This window comes from Canis aureus, chromosome 11 (assembly GCF_053574225.1).
Source record: "Canis aureus isolate CA01 chromosome 11, VMU_Caureus_v.1.0, whole genome shotgun sequence".
NCBI lineage: Eukaryota > Metazoa > Chordata > Mammalia > Carnivora > Canidae > Canis > Canis aureus.
In genome coordinates, this window is record NC_135621.1 from 47,489,409 (window position 1) to 47,507,689 (window position 18,281).

At 35.9% G+C, this 18,281-nt stretch overlaps 1 protein-coding gene across 1 annotated transcript in view; it reads left to right on the top strand.

The window, feature by feature from the left end:
• TMEM131 (transmembrane protein 131) overlaps positions 1-18,281 on the top strand; it is a 228,288-nt gene that overhangs the window by 60,850 nt on the left and 149,157 nt on the right. Inside the window, exon 2 of the mRNA XM_077915121.1 lies at positions 199-260. Coding sequence (XP_077771247.1) covers positions 199-260 — 62 coding nt within the window. The remainder of the gene's footprint in view (positions 1-198; positions 261-18,281) is intronic.

Here is an 18,281-nt window from a genome sequence, read left to right on the forward strand (position 1 = left end):
TTCTAATTGGATTGCATTGTTTTATTTGAAAGCATTTCATAGTTGCCAAAATCTTGAAAGATTGTATTTTTCTCTTTAACCATCAAGCAGTATGTTTTTAAAAATATATAATTGTATTTGTTAAATTTAAGGTAAAATATTTATTTAAATCAAATTTATGTTTCCATAAAGTGATAGTATGTTTTGTTTTCTTCACAGCATTTATTCAGTCGGAGAGCATAATAGAAGTGCTACGTTTTGATGATGGAGGGTTACTACAGGTAATTTTATTTTAAGTTGAAAAATTATCTTAGTGTCAAACCTTGAATAATATCCGATTGTTATTTATCTTTAAAAAATGTAACTGGTTCCTGTGAAATATATTTTATGAGCTTTATATGCAGACAGGTCAGCTGAGTCATTAGTAATAATAAAAATCTCCTTAGCTATAGGAATTATCTTTTAAATTCAGTATTTCTTGGAGGGGTGTTAGGTGTTTAGGTGAGGAGAATCAGATCAGGAACAGTGGAATTAGTGGTTAGCTCTTTGAGTGTGGAGCCAGTGAGTGAAACACTCTGTTCAGATGTTGGACCTCAGAATATTTATCTGGAGGAAGACTTCTCTAGAGTATAAGTTCTGTAGATGTACATCTATATCATCTTTCCACTTGCCATTCTAAGCCATATTTTTAAATATACATAAAATTGGAATCTCGTGTCCTTCCTTTCAGACCTAGCACAGATACCCCATGAAGCCTATTTTAATCTTCTTAGCTAAAAATCAGTTCTAGAATTTCAGAGCTGAAAGAGAGAGGAAAAGCATCTTAACCACTCCTCTGATTTTTTATGGCTGAGATGTTTTCCTTCTTCCAACCTGTATCATATTCTGTGCTTGTTTTATAGTATTTACCACTTTTGTAATTATAACATATGCTTTCAAGTACCATCTGTTTGGTAGCATAACTTACAATCTTCCCAAGGTTTAGTTTAAGAAAGTGCAAAAGATTCCATGACTTTGTGGTAATGGGGCCGGTATTAGAATTATTGTTTTCTCACTCCAGGTATGATTGTCTTTCTCATATGTGATGCTGCCTATAATGTGTGTATTTATTTAATTATAATTAAATACATTACTTAAATTGCTGTGAAGAAATATTCCTTGTAACTTATAATAATGAAAGGAAACTAAAAGTTAGATTAAGGCAATAGAAAAAAAATAATTGTGCTAGAGACCTGAAATAAAATTTCTGTTTGCGTTTTATCATAAATTTAGATTTCAGACAATAAACCAAATAAAGAGAACAAGAAAAAAGTGATGGGTTTTAAGGTTCTTTTTCTCTGACAATAAAGCAAGTAAGTGTTCTGAATGATAACTTTTTCCCTGCTTCCAAATTTTTAAATAAGCATATTATTCATACCTTTACGTAAGAGATGTTGAGAAACACAGCAGGCAGTGTCTGCATGATACTTGCAGAAAAGTCTTTGTACAGCCTTTTATATTGAAAAACTGAATAAAAACTAAAGATATATAATCTCAAATTTTATAAAGCTACCTTACTAGAAAATGAGCTTAGTGTCTTTTTTCTAGTTTTTAAATCTGTTGCAAGGTGAGAACTTAGAGAACCGATAGGAATGACTATTTTAAATATCTCCCTTTAGGTGGTTTGCAGGATCTGGATAACAGGCAAATCAGGACTGAATTTCTGGAAAATTCTCCTTTCTTTATTGATTGAAGAAGGATCCATGTCTTTTAAGAACTAGACATCTAGGTTGCAAGTGGTAATTCATTTTGAAAATTCTGGAGCTTGATTTGTGTTTTTATTGGGGGAGGTTGTGAGTCCCTGTCTAAATAGACTTGGATGTGGAAGAGTTTGACGGGGATGTGACTTGCTCATCCTCTTTGAGTTTGCTGAAATGCTTGGACAAGAGCTTGATTGACACCTTGGTTAAGACCTCAGAGTTCTCTGGCAAAGGTAATTTTAGACAGGAACAATGTTGAGGACAGGTGGTACCAGTTGGTTATCTCAGCCACACTGAAACCTCACTAAGATTCCAGCAGAATGTCTAATGTCAAGATGCTATATATAGTGTATTTATCCTCAAGTAGCAGAATATAAGATCCTTTTAAATAGATATGTGTAAGTTCATTTTAATACTGAAGAACATGTCCTAGAAATAACAATTTTGATGTTGACATAATGTCATTCTTTCTAATGATAATTTGCCAGTAGGTTAAACTATTTCTTAAACAACTCCTGGATTTCTTATGATATGATTAGAACAGAAGTGTGTACATGTAGCATTCCTATGGCAGAATATATATCAAATTTTTTTCAAATTAAATTAGAACTAAGTCAGGGAGAGAGTCAAAGCAACAGCCTGTGTTGCATTATGTAAAATGAGAATTTTGCCTGAGAGCATTGCTTCCCAAATCCTGAATTTTATGTTACATTCATGCAACTTGGCTCATAGTAACTTTCTAAGCTCTGAAAATTAATTGATGATAAGTCTATAAAAATTGCCAAAACTCATAAAAATTTTGTTAGAAACTTTGGATTTACCTTCCTTGTTTTTTAAAGATAAAATGAGGCTCATAAAAATTAAATAATTTGCTCAATCTTCACTTACTAGAGCAGCAATCCAACATCTAGTAAGTACCCAGACTTTTCTGCTTTCAAAGCTCTTTCCACAGCACCATGCATGTGCAGTTCCTCCCAGTGTATTGCCTAGGTTACCACTAGGTAATCTAATCCTACTAGGTTATGATTAGAACTCACAGTAATCCTCTTAGCTCATGTTTTCTGTAGTTGGTGCTTTGGCTGTTGCCATTCCTGTTTGGCAAGGCTACTAAAATTTGGTATATAGACTATAGAAAGATGAAACAATTCCTAAGAGGAACACAGACACTGAGGATTCTGCTTCTCAACAGAAGACTCATTACCATAGGAGGTGCAGGTCAAGAAGTATCTCAAACCATCATTCCAGTCCTAACTGATCTGAGTGGTTGGCTCTTCTTGACCCATTCCTTTGATAGATTATAAGATTGAATAATAAAAGATACTCTTAAAAGCCTTTACCTGTTTCCTAATCTAACTTTCTTATAAACAAATAAAGATAAAGCCTAAGGAAAAGACTTTGTGTTTTCCTTTTTCTATCTTCCTCCATTCCAAATGCCTGCCTGCCCTTCCTTCCTTCCCCTTACCTTTGTCCCTACCTCCCTTCCTTTTTTCCTTCTTCCTTCCTTCACTATTCTACCAGAACAATAAATAGAATTTAAAGATGTTAGAAGGCAAGTTCCGTAATGTTCATGAGTTGAAAAATACATGTATGCATAGCTTTGTTTTTTAAAACTCATAACTATGGAACCACATAATTTTGTTTTCTCATTTTGGTCAAGAAACAAAATTTTTTTTCTTGAGTGCTCATTGTATGCTCATTGGTTGTTCTCATAACTTGCAGGCATCTATTATGTGTACTCATTACCTGGCTTTCAGCTACATAAGGCAAGAATAGCTAGAACTGGTGTTTTTAAAGTATTTGTTGGAGTCTCAACTAGTTCATTAATTGGCCTCAAATTTCAGTACTAAAAGGGGTACGAGAAGAATAAGAAGCAGTTTTGATTCCAGAGCTCTAACACTTTATATTTTCCACGGCTTTGTTACCTGAAGTAACAAGGTTGCCTTAGAGGAATGAGATAAATTCCTAATTGTTGTGCTTAGAAGACAGTTCAGGTCTAAGAGATCTTTTCATACACATGAGAGATAACAGGTTCCACTTCTCTTGTGCCCCCAATATTTTAGCTGCAGGACTATGTTAGTAAGCCAAAGTTCATATTACAGAAATAACTTTTCTCAGTCCTCTCAAAGGAAGGTTGAGGAAAAGATTGTGGAAAGTTTGCCTTCTATTCTGTGTTAGGTTGGTGGGGAAAGGACTGCAGAGGCCTTCCTTAACTAGACAGTCATTTGCAACACACCAAAACACTCAACCGAATAAGCAAGCAAACATGTTTGGTTGTCTAGTAATTCTCTTGTTCTTGGGTGAGCTTATATTTGTTTTTTTTTGTTGTTGTTTTTTTTTTTAAAGATTGTATTTATTTATTCATGAGAGATGCAGAGAGAAAGAGAGGCAGAGACCTAGGCAGAAGTTGAATCAGGCTCCCTGTGGGGAGCCTATGCGGGACTGGATCCCAGGACTGGGGGATCATGACCTGAGCCAAAGGCTGATGCTCAACCACGGAGCTACCCAGCTTACATTTAAAAGGTACTAATTTTTAAAGATAGCCATTGTAAAACTTAACAGGAATTATAAAGAGGCTACTGGGAATAACTTGAGCTCCTAGACAAGTTTTTTTAGTTTCTGTAACTAAATGGCTTGAAGTTGAAGCCATTGGAAGCTCTGCATTCTGTAAGATGAATCAGGTTCATTCTATAAATGGTTCTAACTATTCAGTTAGGGATCCTATATTATTGAGTTGTCTTCTAAGGAATGTAAAGATGTCTAAGAATTTTATTTCTTTTTCTTTAATTAAGGTGTTTATTGTGAGATATAATTCATACGTACATGCATAAAATGTGGGGGGGTTTTGCAAAGCAAATACCTATAAACAACTACTACCCCAGTTAAAAACTAAAAACATGCCAACACTCTCCTAAGTTCCCCCCTGAAACTCTCTCCCAGTCACTATCTCCAAAAGTTGGCCATAGTCCTGAAATTTATGATAATTTCTTTCCCTAGAAGTCTTACCTTCGGAGCATGTGTCTCTGAACACTGTAGTATTAAGGTGCTTGGGTGGCTCAGCAGGTAAGCATCTGCCTTCAGCTCAGGGCATGATCCCAGAGTTCTGGAATTGAGTCCCACATCGGGCTCTCTGCATGGAGCCTACTTCTTCCTCTGCCTGTGTCTCTGCCTTCTCTCTGTGTCTCTCATGAATAAATAAATAAAATCTTTAAAAAACTAAACACTATAGTATCATCTGTTTTTTGAAGTTCATACAATTTGTATTATTTTTTCCAGCTTTTTCTTAGTGTTACGTTTCTAAGATTCTCTGTGCTGTTGAGTGTAACTGCGGTTATTCATTTTCCTTGCTGAATAGTATTGCATTATATGAACATGCCCCAATTTGTATATCATTTCTGCTGTTGGACATTTCATTTGTTTCCAATTTTGGCTGTTATAAGTAATTGCTATCTTTTTGGTGAACATACGTATTTCTGGTAGAGTTAAGTGCAACTGCTGGGACATAGGTTTTGAACCTTCTATTTTCATACATAATGCCATATGGTTTTCCAGAGTACTTGTTCCAGTTTACAGTCCCATCATCAGGAATTGCTCTGCAATACTTCATATGTTTTGGTTTTTTTTTTTTTTTTAACATTCTGAAGTGTAGGTCATGGTATCTTACTGCAGTTTTAATTTGCATTTTTCTGATTCTTAATAAGGTGGAGCAACTTTTTATGTTTATTTTACCATTTGGATATCTTTTGTGAAATCTCAGTCAAATCTTTTGCCCTATTTAGCTTTTGGATTGCATGTCTTTCCCCCTCTTGTTTGATAGGAGGTTTTTTTTTTTTATAAATCCGGATACGATTCTGGTGTGATATATATACACACACACACACACATACATATACATATATATTAGAAATATCTTTTTTTAATCTTTTTTTTTAAAGATTTTATTTATTCATGAGAGACAGAGAGAAAGGCAGAGACATAGGCAGAGGGAGAAGGAGGCTACCTGCGGGGAGGCCGATGTGGGACTCAATCCCAGGACCCGCGATCATGACTTGAGCCAAAGGCAGATGCTCAACAGAGCCACCCAGGTGCCCTATTAGAAATATCTTTTCTACTTGGTGGATTACCCTTTCCACACATAATGGTGACTTCAATGAACAGAAATCTTTTAATTAATTTTAATTTTAGTGTAGTTTAAGCTTTTTTTCCATTATAGCTTACACTTTTTGTGAACTGCTAAAGAAATATTTTCTTATCCAAGGTCATAAAGATATTCTCCTGTATTATTATCTAAAATATAGAAGTTTATTGTTTTGCCTTTCACAATTATAGCTGTAATTCTAACAAATTGATTTTGTTATTGGTATGAGGTCATGGTTTTATTTCTCATATACATATTCACTTGTCCCAGTACACTTTATTGACTGTTCCCCAATATTTTCTTTCCCCAGTGTTCTTCAGTGACACTTTATTCATAAGTATCCATGTATGTGTGTGTTTCTGGGCTCTCTGTTACCTCTTCTGATCTATAAAAGTGGTAATTCATATGACTTAATGTAAAATGTAAAAATGCAGGTTTTTTTTATATATTGACTATTACTCTGCAAACTAGCTAAATTGCTTATTGATTCTAATAACTAGTTAGATGCTCTGGATTAGATCCATAAACTACTGTAATCTGAGGTTTATAATGTGTTTCTCACTTTCCAATCCTTTTAGTTTTTAATTCTTTTTCTTTACTTTATTGGCTACAACCAGTATGATGTTGAATATACGTGGTATTTAGTAGGTGTCTTTGACCCTACTTTGATACCTCATCTCAGAGATAAAAGCTTCAGCGTTTCACTGTTAAGTGTCTTGTTTATTATAGTTTTTCTCCACCCTCCGCATAGATCTCCTTTATCATATGTTGGGGTTCTCAGCAAGATCCTGAGACAAAGTTAAAGGAGTACTAGAGATTTATTGGAGGGCTACTGCCTGTGAAAAGTAAGGGGGAGGAAACAGGATTGGGTAGGAAGAGCTTCAGACAGTGATACAGAATCTTGACCAACTCAGTGGAGAACTCTGAACAAAGACTGCTTTTTGGAAGTATCCCACATTGGACAGAGGTTGTCAGGCCCTACTACACCTGCTGGGCCCATTCATTGGCTGGGAGTTGCTCAGAAATAACTTGGACTTATCTCAGTTACTACAGTTGATCCCAAAGTTACTATAGTCAGGGGCTGATAGCTAGCACCATTTTTTCATAGCTAGATGGCAAGTCCTTCCTCTTAGGGAGATTTGAGCAGTATATATTAAAACTATTGATAATCAAAGGCAAACAGATACACTGTAAAATGTAAAGATCTGTATTATTATCTAAAATAATAATCCTGGGTGGCTCAGTGGTTTAGCGCTGCCTTCTCAGCCCAGGGCATGATCCTGGAGACTCGGGATCAAGTCCTACGTCAGGCTCCCTGCATGGAGCCTGCTTCTCCCTCTGTGTCTCTGCTTCTCTCTCTCTCTCTCTCTGTCTCTCATGAATAAATAAATAAAATATTAAAAAAAAAAACACACAAAACACAACCAGAGACAAAAGAGAAGACCTTCAAAGAAGGCTAGAATTAGCTCACAGCTGACCTATAAACTGAAACAATAGGAGGCAAAAAATAATAAAATTTACTGAAAACAAATTAAAACTAGAATTCTATACACAGTGAAAATATCCTTATATCCTTTATGTGTAAAAAAAAAATTTTTTTCAAATAGGAACATAGAAAATTTATCACCAGAAGATTTGCACCAAAGGAAATAATGGAGAATACTTTTCAGGCTGAAGGTAAATGATCTCAGAAGCTCAAAAATGCAAAGGATAAAGAGCATTAAAATCAAAAATATGTAAGGGCACCTGGGTAGCTGACTTGATTTAAGCACCCGACTCTTGATTTCAGTTCAGGTCATAATCTTGGGGTTGTGGGATTGAGTCCTGAGGCAGGTTCCTCTCTCAGTGGGGAGTCTGCTGGATATTCTTTCTCTCTTCTCCCCCTCCCTTCCTCTGCCCCCACAGATGTGTGCACATGCTCTCCTTCTCTCTCTCTAAAATAAATTTTTTAAAAAGATTTATTTATTCATGACAGAGAGAGAGAGAAGAGAGAGGCAGAGACACAGGCAGAGGGAGAAACAGGCTCCATGCCAGGAGCCCGACATGGGACTCGATCCCTGGTCTCCAGGATCACACCCCAGGCTGAAGATGGCGCTAAACCATTGAGCCACCAGGGCTGCCCTAAAATTAATAAATCTTTAAAAAAATAAAAATGTGGATAACTAAATGTATACTATATATAGCAATAATAATAGTATCTTGATGAATAGAACATGATGGTATTCTAGTATTATTAATACTAGGTCATAGGAAGCTTGGCAGCTTTTACCTGGGTCTCTTGGACCTCTAGAAATTGGGACATTTCTTTTGGGACCCAGTTGGCATGATATGAGGATCCTAAGCCACATAAAGAGCCCCCATTTGGTCCTGCAGTCAGTGGTCCCAGCCAAGTGCCCACCTACCAAGCATCATCACTTTCCTGCCACTGTAGATGAGCAGCACTTTTAAGCCTTCAGATGAATCAGCCACAACTCACATCTGGCTGCAGCCGTTTGAGAAATATCAAGTGAGATCTAACCAACTGAGTCTAGTCAGCCCAAAAGAACATGAAGGATAATAATAAAATGCTGTTTTAAGCTGTTAAACTTTGAATTTATTATGCAGCACTAGATAACCAGAACACTTAATATCACCTAATACCTGGTTGATCTGTATCAGTTTTCTTCCACCATTTCAAAATTCTTTTTCACATTTGGTTTATTTAAATCAAGATCCAAGCAAGGTCTATACATTGCATTTGGTTAATATATATCTTTTTTTTTTTAATATATATTTTAAGTATCTTTTAACCCACTTCCCCATGCCATTTTTTGTTGTTGAAGAAACTGGATCATTTGTCTGTAGGATTTCCTACAACCTAGGCTGACCTAATACCATCTTCTTGGTGTAATTTAACATACCTCTCTCGTGGATTTTCTATCAAGTGTTAGCTAAATACAGAATATCAGATTTAGATTAAATTTTCTTTTTTTGGCAAGAATATTTCAAGGTAGTTTTTTTGTATGACAAAGAATATAGATTTTTCTACCTTTAGGGAAACTTTAGATCTTGGAACATCTTTAGTAATAAGTTTTTGTTACCATGAGCCCTTGTATCATACCTGAGTTAATGCTTCAAGGTGGGGGCTGGTCATCAAAAAAACCAATAATGTGTTTAGAGGGTTTGGACTTTGAACCATCCCAACTGCCTCCAAGAAGGAGAAGTGGGCTAGAAATTGAGTTCAATCACATAGGTAGCCAGTGATTTAATAAATCATACCTTTGAAATGAATCTCCAATAAAAACTCTGACACTGAAGCTGTATAGAGCTTCCTGGTTAGTAAGCACACTTATGTTCCAGGAGAGTGACATACTCTGATTCCATGGAGAGAGGGCATGGAAATTCTGTTTGGGGGCCTCCCAAGACCTCACCATATGTATTTCTTTAGAAGAAAACTAATTCGAGAATAGTTCTGAGTTCTGAGCTTGAGGGGGAGGAATAATGGAAACCCCCCAGATTTGTAGTCAGTGGTCAGAGTGCACATGGCTTAGACTGTCTAACTTGTGGTTGGTGTATGAAGTGCAGACTGTCTTGTTAGGGACTGTGCCCTTTAACCTGTAGATTCTAATGCTAACTTGAGGTGGTTAGCATCAGAATTCTGTTACAATATACCAGTAGTATTGTATATTTTTTATTGTTTTTTATCAGAAGACATGTCATGTCAGGTTGGTTTTCTTAGATTTTTAGGTCAAAGATTTTCATATGTAGGGATTTAAATTAAAAAAAAAAAAAACATTACTCTTGTTGCTCTTCTAAACTGGAAGTTGCCAGACTTTATGTAAAGGGCAAGTATTAAATACTTTTTAGTTTGTATGTGAAATGGTCTGTGTCCCAACTACTCAAGTCCTGTCATTTTACTATGAAAGCCGACTGTGTATAAGAAATAGTCACAAAACTTATATTTGCCAAAAACTGGTGCCAGGTGTAAGATTCTGGGAAGATAGTGAAGTAGGAAGCAGCCGGAATCCTTTCCCCATGTAGACAGCAGTGTATTGGTAATATTTATCTGATGTCTTTGAAAGCTTACAACTTCAGGGGAAGGCTTAGGAGTAAATTGAAGTAAATTTTACTCATTTCAGTTCTTAGTACAGAAGGAACTACCCACTCCCACCCTCTAGTCCTGTAGCAGGTAGCTGTGCACATGTGCACTGAACAGCTTGTACATAGCTTACAGGAGCCATGGTGAGCAAAAAAGGAGTTTATCCTTGAAATACTGGGGATCCATGCCCTGATCGCTACTTCTGATCTCTCAAAGGTATAGACAAAGAAGGTAGCCATTGTTGCAGCTCCACCCATTATTAAAAGTTCTCCACCTGAAGTAACCCAGAAAATTTAAAAGGCTAACAACCCCCCCCCTTCTTTTTCTCTTTTTTCCCTTTTGGGAGCCAGACATTAATGAGTAGGACATTCAAAAACAATTGCATATATGGGGGAAATTAGAAAATTACTACAAATGTTCGGGGAAAGCCTCAGGCTCATGGAAGACTAGAAGAGCTTAAGTTTGGCATAGATGGAGCCTACAATAATCAAAAAAGCAAAAGCAATAAAAACAAGAAAAGCAAACCCTATGAAAGGGGAAGAATCTGATGTCCAATTACTACATTATTAGATTTACATGTGCAGTTTTCTATTTTTTTTTTAAAGATTTTATTTATTTATTCATGAAACAGTGAGAGGGGGCAGGGGTAGAAACATAGGCAGAGAGAGAAGCAGGCTCCACGCAGGGAGCCCGATGTGGGACTCGATCATGAGACTCCAGGATCACACCCTGGGATGAAGGAAGGCATTTAACTGCTGAGCCACCCAGGTGTCCCACATGTGCAGTTTTCAACAGAAAAAAAGAACAATGGTACAAAGAAATGGAGCTCATTCATGGGGAGAAAAAAAATCAACAGAAGTTGTCTCTGAAAAAGTCCTAGTGGCAGATATACTAGACAAAGTCTTTATAACAGTTTTCTTAAAGATACTCAAAAAGCTAAAGGAAAATGTGTAGAGAAAGTCAGAAAAATGATGTGTAAACAAAATGGAAATATCTGTGAAAAGATAGAAAAGAAAAAAAAAACAAAAAAGAAACAAAAGAAAGAAAAGAGTTTCTTTTCAAAAAAGAGTGACATCAGTATGCAGATTCCTTCAAAGTTGAAAATAGAGCTACCCTACAACCCAGCAATTGTACTACTAGGTATTTACCCCAAAGATACAAATGTAGTCACCTGAAAGGAATTCTGCACCCCAATATTTATAGCAGCAATGTCCACAATAGCCAAACTATGGAAAGAGCCTAGGTGTCCATCAACAGATGAATAAAGATGTGGTATGTGTACACACACACACACACACACACACACACACACACACAATGGAATACTACTCAGCCATCAACCCCCACCCCCCCACCCCCAAAATCTTGCCATTTGCAATGACATGGATGAAACTAGAGGGTATTATGCTAAGCGAAATAAGTCACTCAGAAAGACAATTACCATATGATCTCACTCATATGTGGAATTTAAGAAACAAAACAGAGGATCATAGGGGAAGAGAGGGAAAAATAAAACAAGATGAAACCAAGGGAGGCAAACTGTAAGAGACTCTTAATCATAAAAAACAAACTGAGGGTTGCTGGAGGGAAGGGGGGAGGATGGGGTTACCAGATGATGGACATTAAGGAGGGCACATAATGTAATGAGCACTGGGTATTATATAAGACTGATAAATCATTGAACTCTATCTCTGAAACTAATAATACACTGTATGTTAATTTAAATTTTAAAAATTTTTAAAAGAAAAAGGAAAAAAAAAGTGACATCATCAAGATGGCAGAGTAAGGAGCCCTGGAGTCTCATACCTCCATAGAAACACTGACATAGCAATAATATTGGTACCAAAATACCTTGAGAGAAATTCAAAATTCACCTATGAAGTATAGGTATCCCGGAAGAGCACAAACTGAGAGCAGTCAGATTAATACTGGTAAGAAAAGCAATTTCACTTCACCTGCATTAGTTCTTCCACCAAACCATCTTAGCTCAGTGCCAAGGAGATCACCTCAGTCAGTGACTTCTTTCACAATAGGAAAGTGAGATTGGAGTGTTCTTCTATCCTCTTGACTTCTTAGGGCACCCTCCATGGGGCCAGTTTTTGTCTCAACTCATACCAAGTGCTGAGCTATGGAGCCTAATCTTCTAGGACAGCTAGGAATAAACAAGAGAGAAGGGCACATGTCACTAGGGAGCCCTGATAAGACAGTCAACTAATTTCTTAGCAGAAACCTTCCAGGTCAAGAATGTGATGATGTATTCAAAGTGCTAAAGCAAGAAAACGGACAGGGATACTATTTCCAGCAAAGCTGTCCTTCAGAAATGAAGGAGAAATAAACATTTTCTCAGCAAACAAAAGCTGAAACTCCTCACCACTAGACCTGCCTCACCAAAAAAAAAAAAAAAAAAAAAAAAGCTACAGTAGTTCTACAAGCTAAAATGAAAAGATACCAGTTAGCAACATGAAAATATGTAAATGTATAAGCTTTTAACTCTAACATAAATGAAACACAAAAGTATGAAAAATAACTATAACTGAAATAATTTGTTAATGGATACATAATATAAATGATGCAAATTGTAACATCAATCACATAGAATGAAGAAGAAGTAAAAGTGATTTTCGTGAAGCTCAGTTGTTACTGGCTTAAAATAAAATGTTGTAACTATAATGTGTTTTATACAAGCCGCATAGTTGAGCACAAATGAAAAACCTTGTGTTTTAGAAATAGAAAGTTATCGAAGTGTACCACTACAAGAGAAAAATCATCAGATTACGGGGGAGTGTCGAGAGGAAAAAGGGACTACAGAACAATCAGAAAAATTAACAAAATAGGAATAGTGAGTCCTCACTTATTAATAATTACTTTAAATGTAAATGGATTAAATTCTCCAATCAAAAGGCATAGAGTGGCTGAATGGACTTTTAAAAAACAATACCCAACCATAATCTGCCTATAGGAGACTTCCTTTAGCTTTAAGGACACACATATGCTGAAAGGCTTGAGAATAGATATTCCATGCAAACAGTAACTAGAAGAGGCAGGAGTGGGTATTATATCAAACAAAATAGACCCTGAGCCAGAAACTGTCACAAGAGACAAGGAAGGTGATTGATTATATCAAAGAAAGAGACCACCACCATTTTCAAAAACATGGATTAACCTGGAGGACTTGATACTATGTGAAAGACAAATACTGTATAATTTCACTTATATGTGAAATCTAAAAATGTTAAGTTCAAAGAAGCAGAGAGTAGAATGATGTCAGACCATTCTACTACATTCTACATACCCTACATTCTACATACCCTACAGGGTATGGGAAATGGGAAGGGGTAGGGTATGGGAAATGGGGTCATGATAGTTGGCCAAAGGGTATATATAGTATTTCAGTTTTGTAAGATGAAGAATTTTTGGAGGTTTAATGTACAGTAGAGTGAACATAGTTAATAATACTGTGTTGTATACTTGATATTTGCTAACAGTAAATCTTAACCGTTTTTGCTCCCAAGAAAGGTAACTGAAGTAATGAATATGTTAATTAGCTCATTTGTTGCGGTGATCATTTCACAATATATACTCTTTAGGAATACATCGCATTGTATACTTCAAATAAATACAGTTTTTATTTTGCAATTACTCTTCAGTGGAGCTGAGGGATAAAAGAAGCCTTGAAAAAGAAAATCTAAAATCTAGGGGAACCCTGGGTGGCTCAGCGGTTTGGCACCTGCCTTTGGCCCAGGGCATGAACCTGGAGTCCCGGGATCGAGTCCCACGTCAGGCTCCCGGCATGGAGCCTGCTTCTCTCTCCTCCTGTGCCTATGCCTCTCTTCCTCTATCTACATCTATCATGAATAAATAAATAAATCTTAAAAAATTTTTTTGAAAATATATTTTTTAAAAAAAATCTAAATCTCAAAGTACAATAACTGGAATGAAAAATTCACTGGAGGGGTTCAGACCTACATAGGCATTGTGGGAGTCCCGGAAGGAAAAAAGAGAAAGAGGCAGAGTAGAGTGTTCAAAGAAATAATGACTGAAAATATCACAGATTTAACAAAAACCATGAATATAAGCATCAGAGATCTGCACTAAGATATAATCAAACTTTTGAAAGATGGTCTTAAAAGCTAAAACAATAAAATTATTAAAATTATTAGATTTCTTATCACAGACTTTGGAGGCCAGAAAGCAGTGAGTTGATATATTTAGTGCACTAACAAAAACTATCAACCAAGAATCCTAGATCAGACAAAACTGTACTTTAAAAGTGAGGGAGAAGCGAAGACATTCCCAGATAAGCAAAAGCTGAGGAGGTTTACTACTATTAGACATGCCTTACAAGAGATGCTAAAGGGAGTCCTGCAGGTTAAAATGAAACAATACTAGACAACAACTCAAAGCCATATGAAGAAACAAAGATCACAGTAAAAGTTAGTATGTGGGCAATTATAAAAGTTGGTTGGTATTATTATAAGTGGTTTGCAACTCCCCTTTTTGTTTTCCACATGGTATAAGAGACTAATGCATTTTTAAAAAGCAATTAATAGTCTAAAAACTAGGGTTTTTGTTAACTTTGGTTTGTAATTCCACATTTTATTTTCTACATAGTTTAAAGACTACTATATTTAAAAGAATTATTTGTGTTTTGGATACACACTACATAGAGATGAAATTTTCTGACATTGATAACTGAAAGGTGTAGGGATGAGTCTAGAAAGAAGTAAAGTTTCTGTATATTGTAGAGTGTTACAACTCTAAGATGTTGGGTTCCCATGGGAACTATGAAGAAAATAACTATAGAAAATACACAAAAAGAATCTAAATATTTTGCTATAAAAATCAGCTAAACACAAAAATGACAGTAAAGAATGAAATGGACAAAAAAAAAAAAAAAAAGCTATAAGCCATATAGAAAACAAATACCAAAATGACAGATGTAAATACACTATTGAAGCCAAGTTGGTATTCAAACTAGTTTGTTAAAAATGTAAGATATAAATTATAATCTCTAGAGTAACAATGAAGAAACTAACTTTAAAAATACAAAGAAAAGGAAATGCAGTAACAGCATACACATTCTTTACAAGTACACATGGGACCTATTTCAGGACAGACCATATGTGGGGCCACCATTTAAGTCTCAATAGTTGTTTTTTTTTTTTAATTCAAGTATGATTAACATACAGTGTTATATTAGTTACAGGTGTACAAAATGATGTTTCAACAACTCTTTACATTTCTCTGTGCTCTTCAAGAAAATCTCCTTTATTTCACCCATCTCTACACACCCACTTCCCATCTGGCCACTGCCAGTTTTTTTCTCTGTATTTAAGAGTCTGGAGTTTTTTGTTTGTTTCTTTTTTTCTTTGTTTTGTTTCTCACGTTCCGTAGATAATTGAAATCATGTGGTATTTATCTTTCTCAGCCCAACTTATTTCATTTAGCATTATATCCTCTAGATCCATCCATGTTGTTGCAGATGGCAAGATTTCATTCTTTTTATGGCTGAGTAATATTCTATTATATATACATACCACATCTTCTTTATCCATTCATCTATCCATGGACACTTGGTTTGCTTCCATAACTTGACTCTTGTAAATAGTGCTGTATTGAACATAGGGATAAGTATATCTTTTTGAATTAGTGCTTTTGTAATCTTTGTGTAAATACCCAGTAGTGGAATTACTGAATCCTATGGTAATTCTATCTTGAATGTTTGAGGCCCCTCCATACTGTTTTTTATAGTGGCAGACCCAATTTGCATTCCCACATCCTCACCAGCTCTTGTTATTTCTTGTATTTTTAATTTTAGCCATTCCAACATATATAAAGTGATATCTCATTGTGTCTTAATTTTCATTTCCCAAATGATTAGTGATGTTGAGCATCTTTTCATGGCCATCTGAATGTCTTCTTTGGATCAATGTCTATCCAGATCCTCTGTCCATTTTTAAAATCAGATAGGGTTTTTTTTTTTTTTTTTTTTTTTAGTGTTGTGTAAGTTCTTTATGTATTTTGGATGTTAACCCCTTATCATGTATATCATTTGCAGGTATCTTCTTTCATTCAGTAGGTTGCCTTTCCGTTTTGTTAATGTTTCCTTAACTGCAAAGGCTTTTATTTCAGTGTACTCCCAATGGTTTTGCCTTTGTTTCCCTTGTCTTAGGAGACATCTAGAAAGATGTTTCTTTGGCTAACATCAAAGAAATGAATGACTGCTTATAATTTCTTCTAAGTTTTATGGCTTCTAGTATCACATTTAAGTTTTTACCCTATTTTGAGTTTATTTTTGTATAAGAAGAAGTTGGTTCAGTTTTGTTCTTTTGCATGTAGCTGTCCAGTTTTCCAGGCACCATTTGTTGAAGAGACTTATTTTTCCCACTGTATATTCTTCATTCCTTTGTCATAGATTAATTGACAGTAAAACCATGAGTTGATTTCTGGACTCTATTCTTTTCCATTGATTTATGTGTCCCCCCCACCCCCTTTTTTTTTTTGTGGCAGCAACAATTTGTTTTAATTAGTGTAGCTCTGTCGGATGTTTTGCAATCTGGGATTGTGACACCTCCAGCTTTGTTCTTTTTCAAGATTGCTTTGGCTGTTCAACATCTTTTGTGGTTTCATACAAATGTTAGTATTATTTGTTCTAATTTTGTGAAAAATGTTGTTGGTATTTTGAGAGGAATTGCATTAAATCTGCAGGTTGCTTTGGAAATGTATGTGTGCATGTAATATGCTGTAGGAGTAATTTAACAATATTCTTCCAATCCATAATTGTGGAATATTTTTCCATTTGTTTGTGCCTTCAGCTTTTTTCATCAGTATTTTGTAGTTTTCAGAGTACAGATCTTTTACCATCCTTGGTTACGTTTATTTCTAGGGGTTTTATTATTTTTGGTGCAATTGTAAATGGGATTATTTTCTTTCTACCACTTTATTATTAGCATATAGAAATGCAACAGGTTTCTCTAGATTAATTTTTTATCTTACAACTTCACTCAATTTATTAATCACTTCTAGTATTTTGGTGGAGTCTCTGGGGTTTTCTATATATAGTATCTTGTCATCTGCAAATAGTGAAAGTTTTACTTCTTCCTTACCAATTTGGATGCCTTTTATTATTATTATTATTTTTTTTATTTGACTGCTGTGGCTAGGACTCCCAGTACTGTGTTGAATAAAAATGATGGAAGTGGATATCCTTGTCTTATTCTTGACCTTAGGAGAAAATCTCTTCAGTTTTCAGCACTGAGTATGATGTTAGCTGTGGGTTCTTCATATATGGCCTTTATTATAATGAGGTATGTTCCCCCTACACTTACTTTGTTGATAGTTTCTAGTATGAATCAATGTTGTACTTTGTCAGATGATTTTTCTGCATCTGTTGAGATAATCATATTTTCATTTTTTTTTAAGATTTTATTTATTCATTCATGAGAGACACAGAGAGAGAGGCAGAGACACAGGCAGAGGGAGAGGCAGGCTCCATGCAGGGAGCCTGATGTGGAACTCGATCCCAGGACTCCAGGATCACGCCCTGAGCCGAAGGCAGACGCTCAACTGCTGAGCCACCCAGGCATCCCAAACAAGTAGGATTTATTCCTGGGATACAGGGTTGTTCAATATTTGCAAAAGAATAAAAACGAAGGGATCCCTGAGTGGCTCAGCAGTTGAGCGCCTGCCTTCCCCCCAGGGCGTGATGCTGGAGTCCCGGGATCGAGTCCACATTGGGCTTCCTGCATGGAGCCTGCTTCACCCTCTGTGTCTCTGCCACCATGTCTGTGTGTGTGTGTCATGAATAAATAAATAAAATCTTAAAAAAATAAGTCCCACTTGATCATGATGAATGATTTTTAAAATGTATTGTTTGATTCAGTTTGCTAATATTTGGTTGAGGATTTTTGTATCTGTGTTCATCAGAGATAACTAGCCTATAGTTTTTCTTTTTTGTAGTTCCTTTTTTTATATAATAAATTTATTTTTTATTAGTGTTCAATTTGTCAACATACAGAATAACACCCAGTGCTCATCCCGTCAAGTGCCCACCTCAGTGCCTGCCACCCAGTCACCCCCACCCCCCACCCACCTCCCCTTCCACCACCCCTAGTTCGTTTCCCAGAGTTAGGAGTCTTTCATATTCTGCCTCCCTTTCTGATATTTCCCACTTATTTTTTCTCCTTTCCTCTTTATTCCCTTTCACTATTTTTTATATTCCCCAAATGAATGAGACCATATAAAGTTTGTCCTTCTCCGATTGACTTATTTCACTCAGCATAATACCCTCCAGTTCCATCCACGTCGAAGCAAATGGTGGGTATTTGTCATTTCTAATGGCTGAGTAATA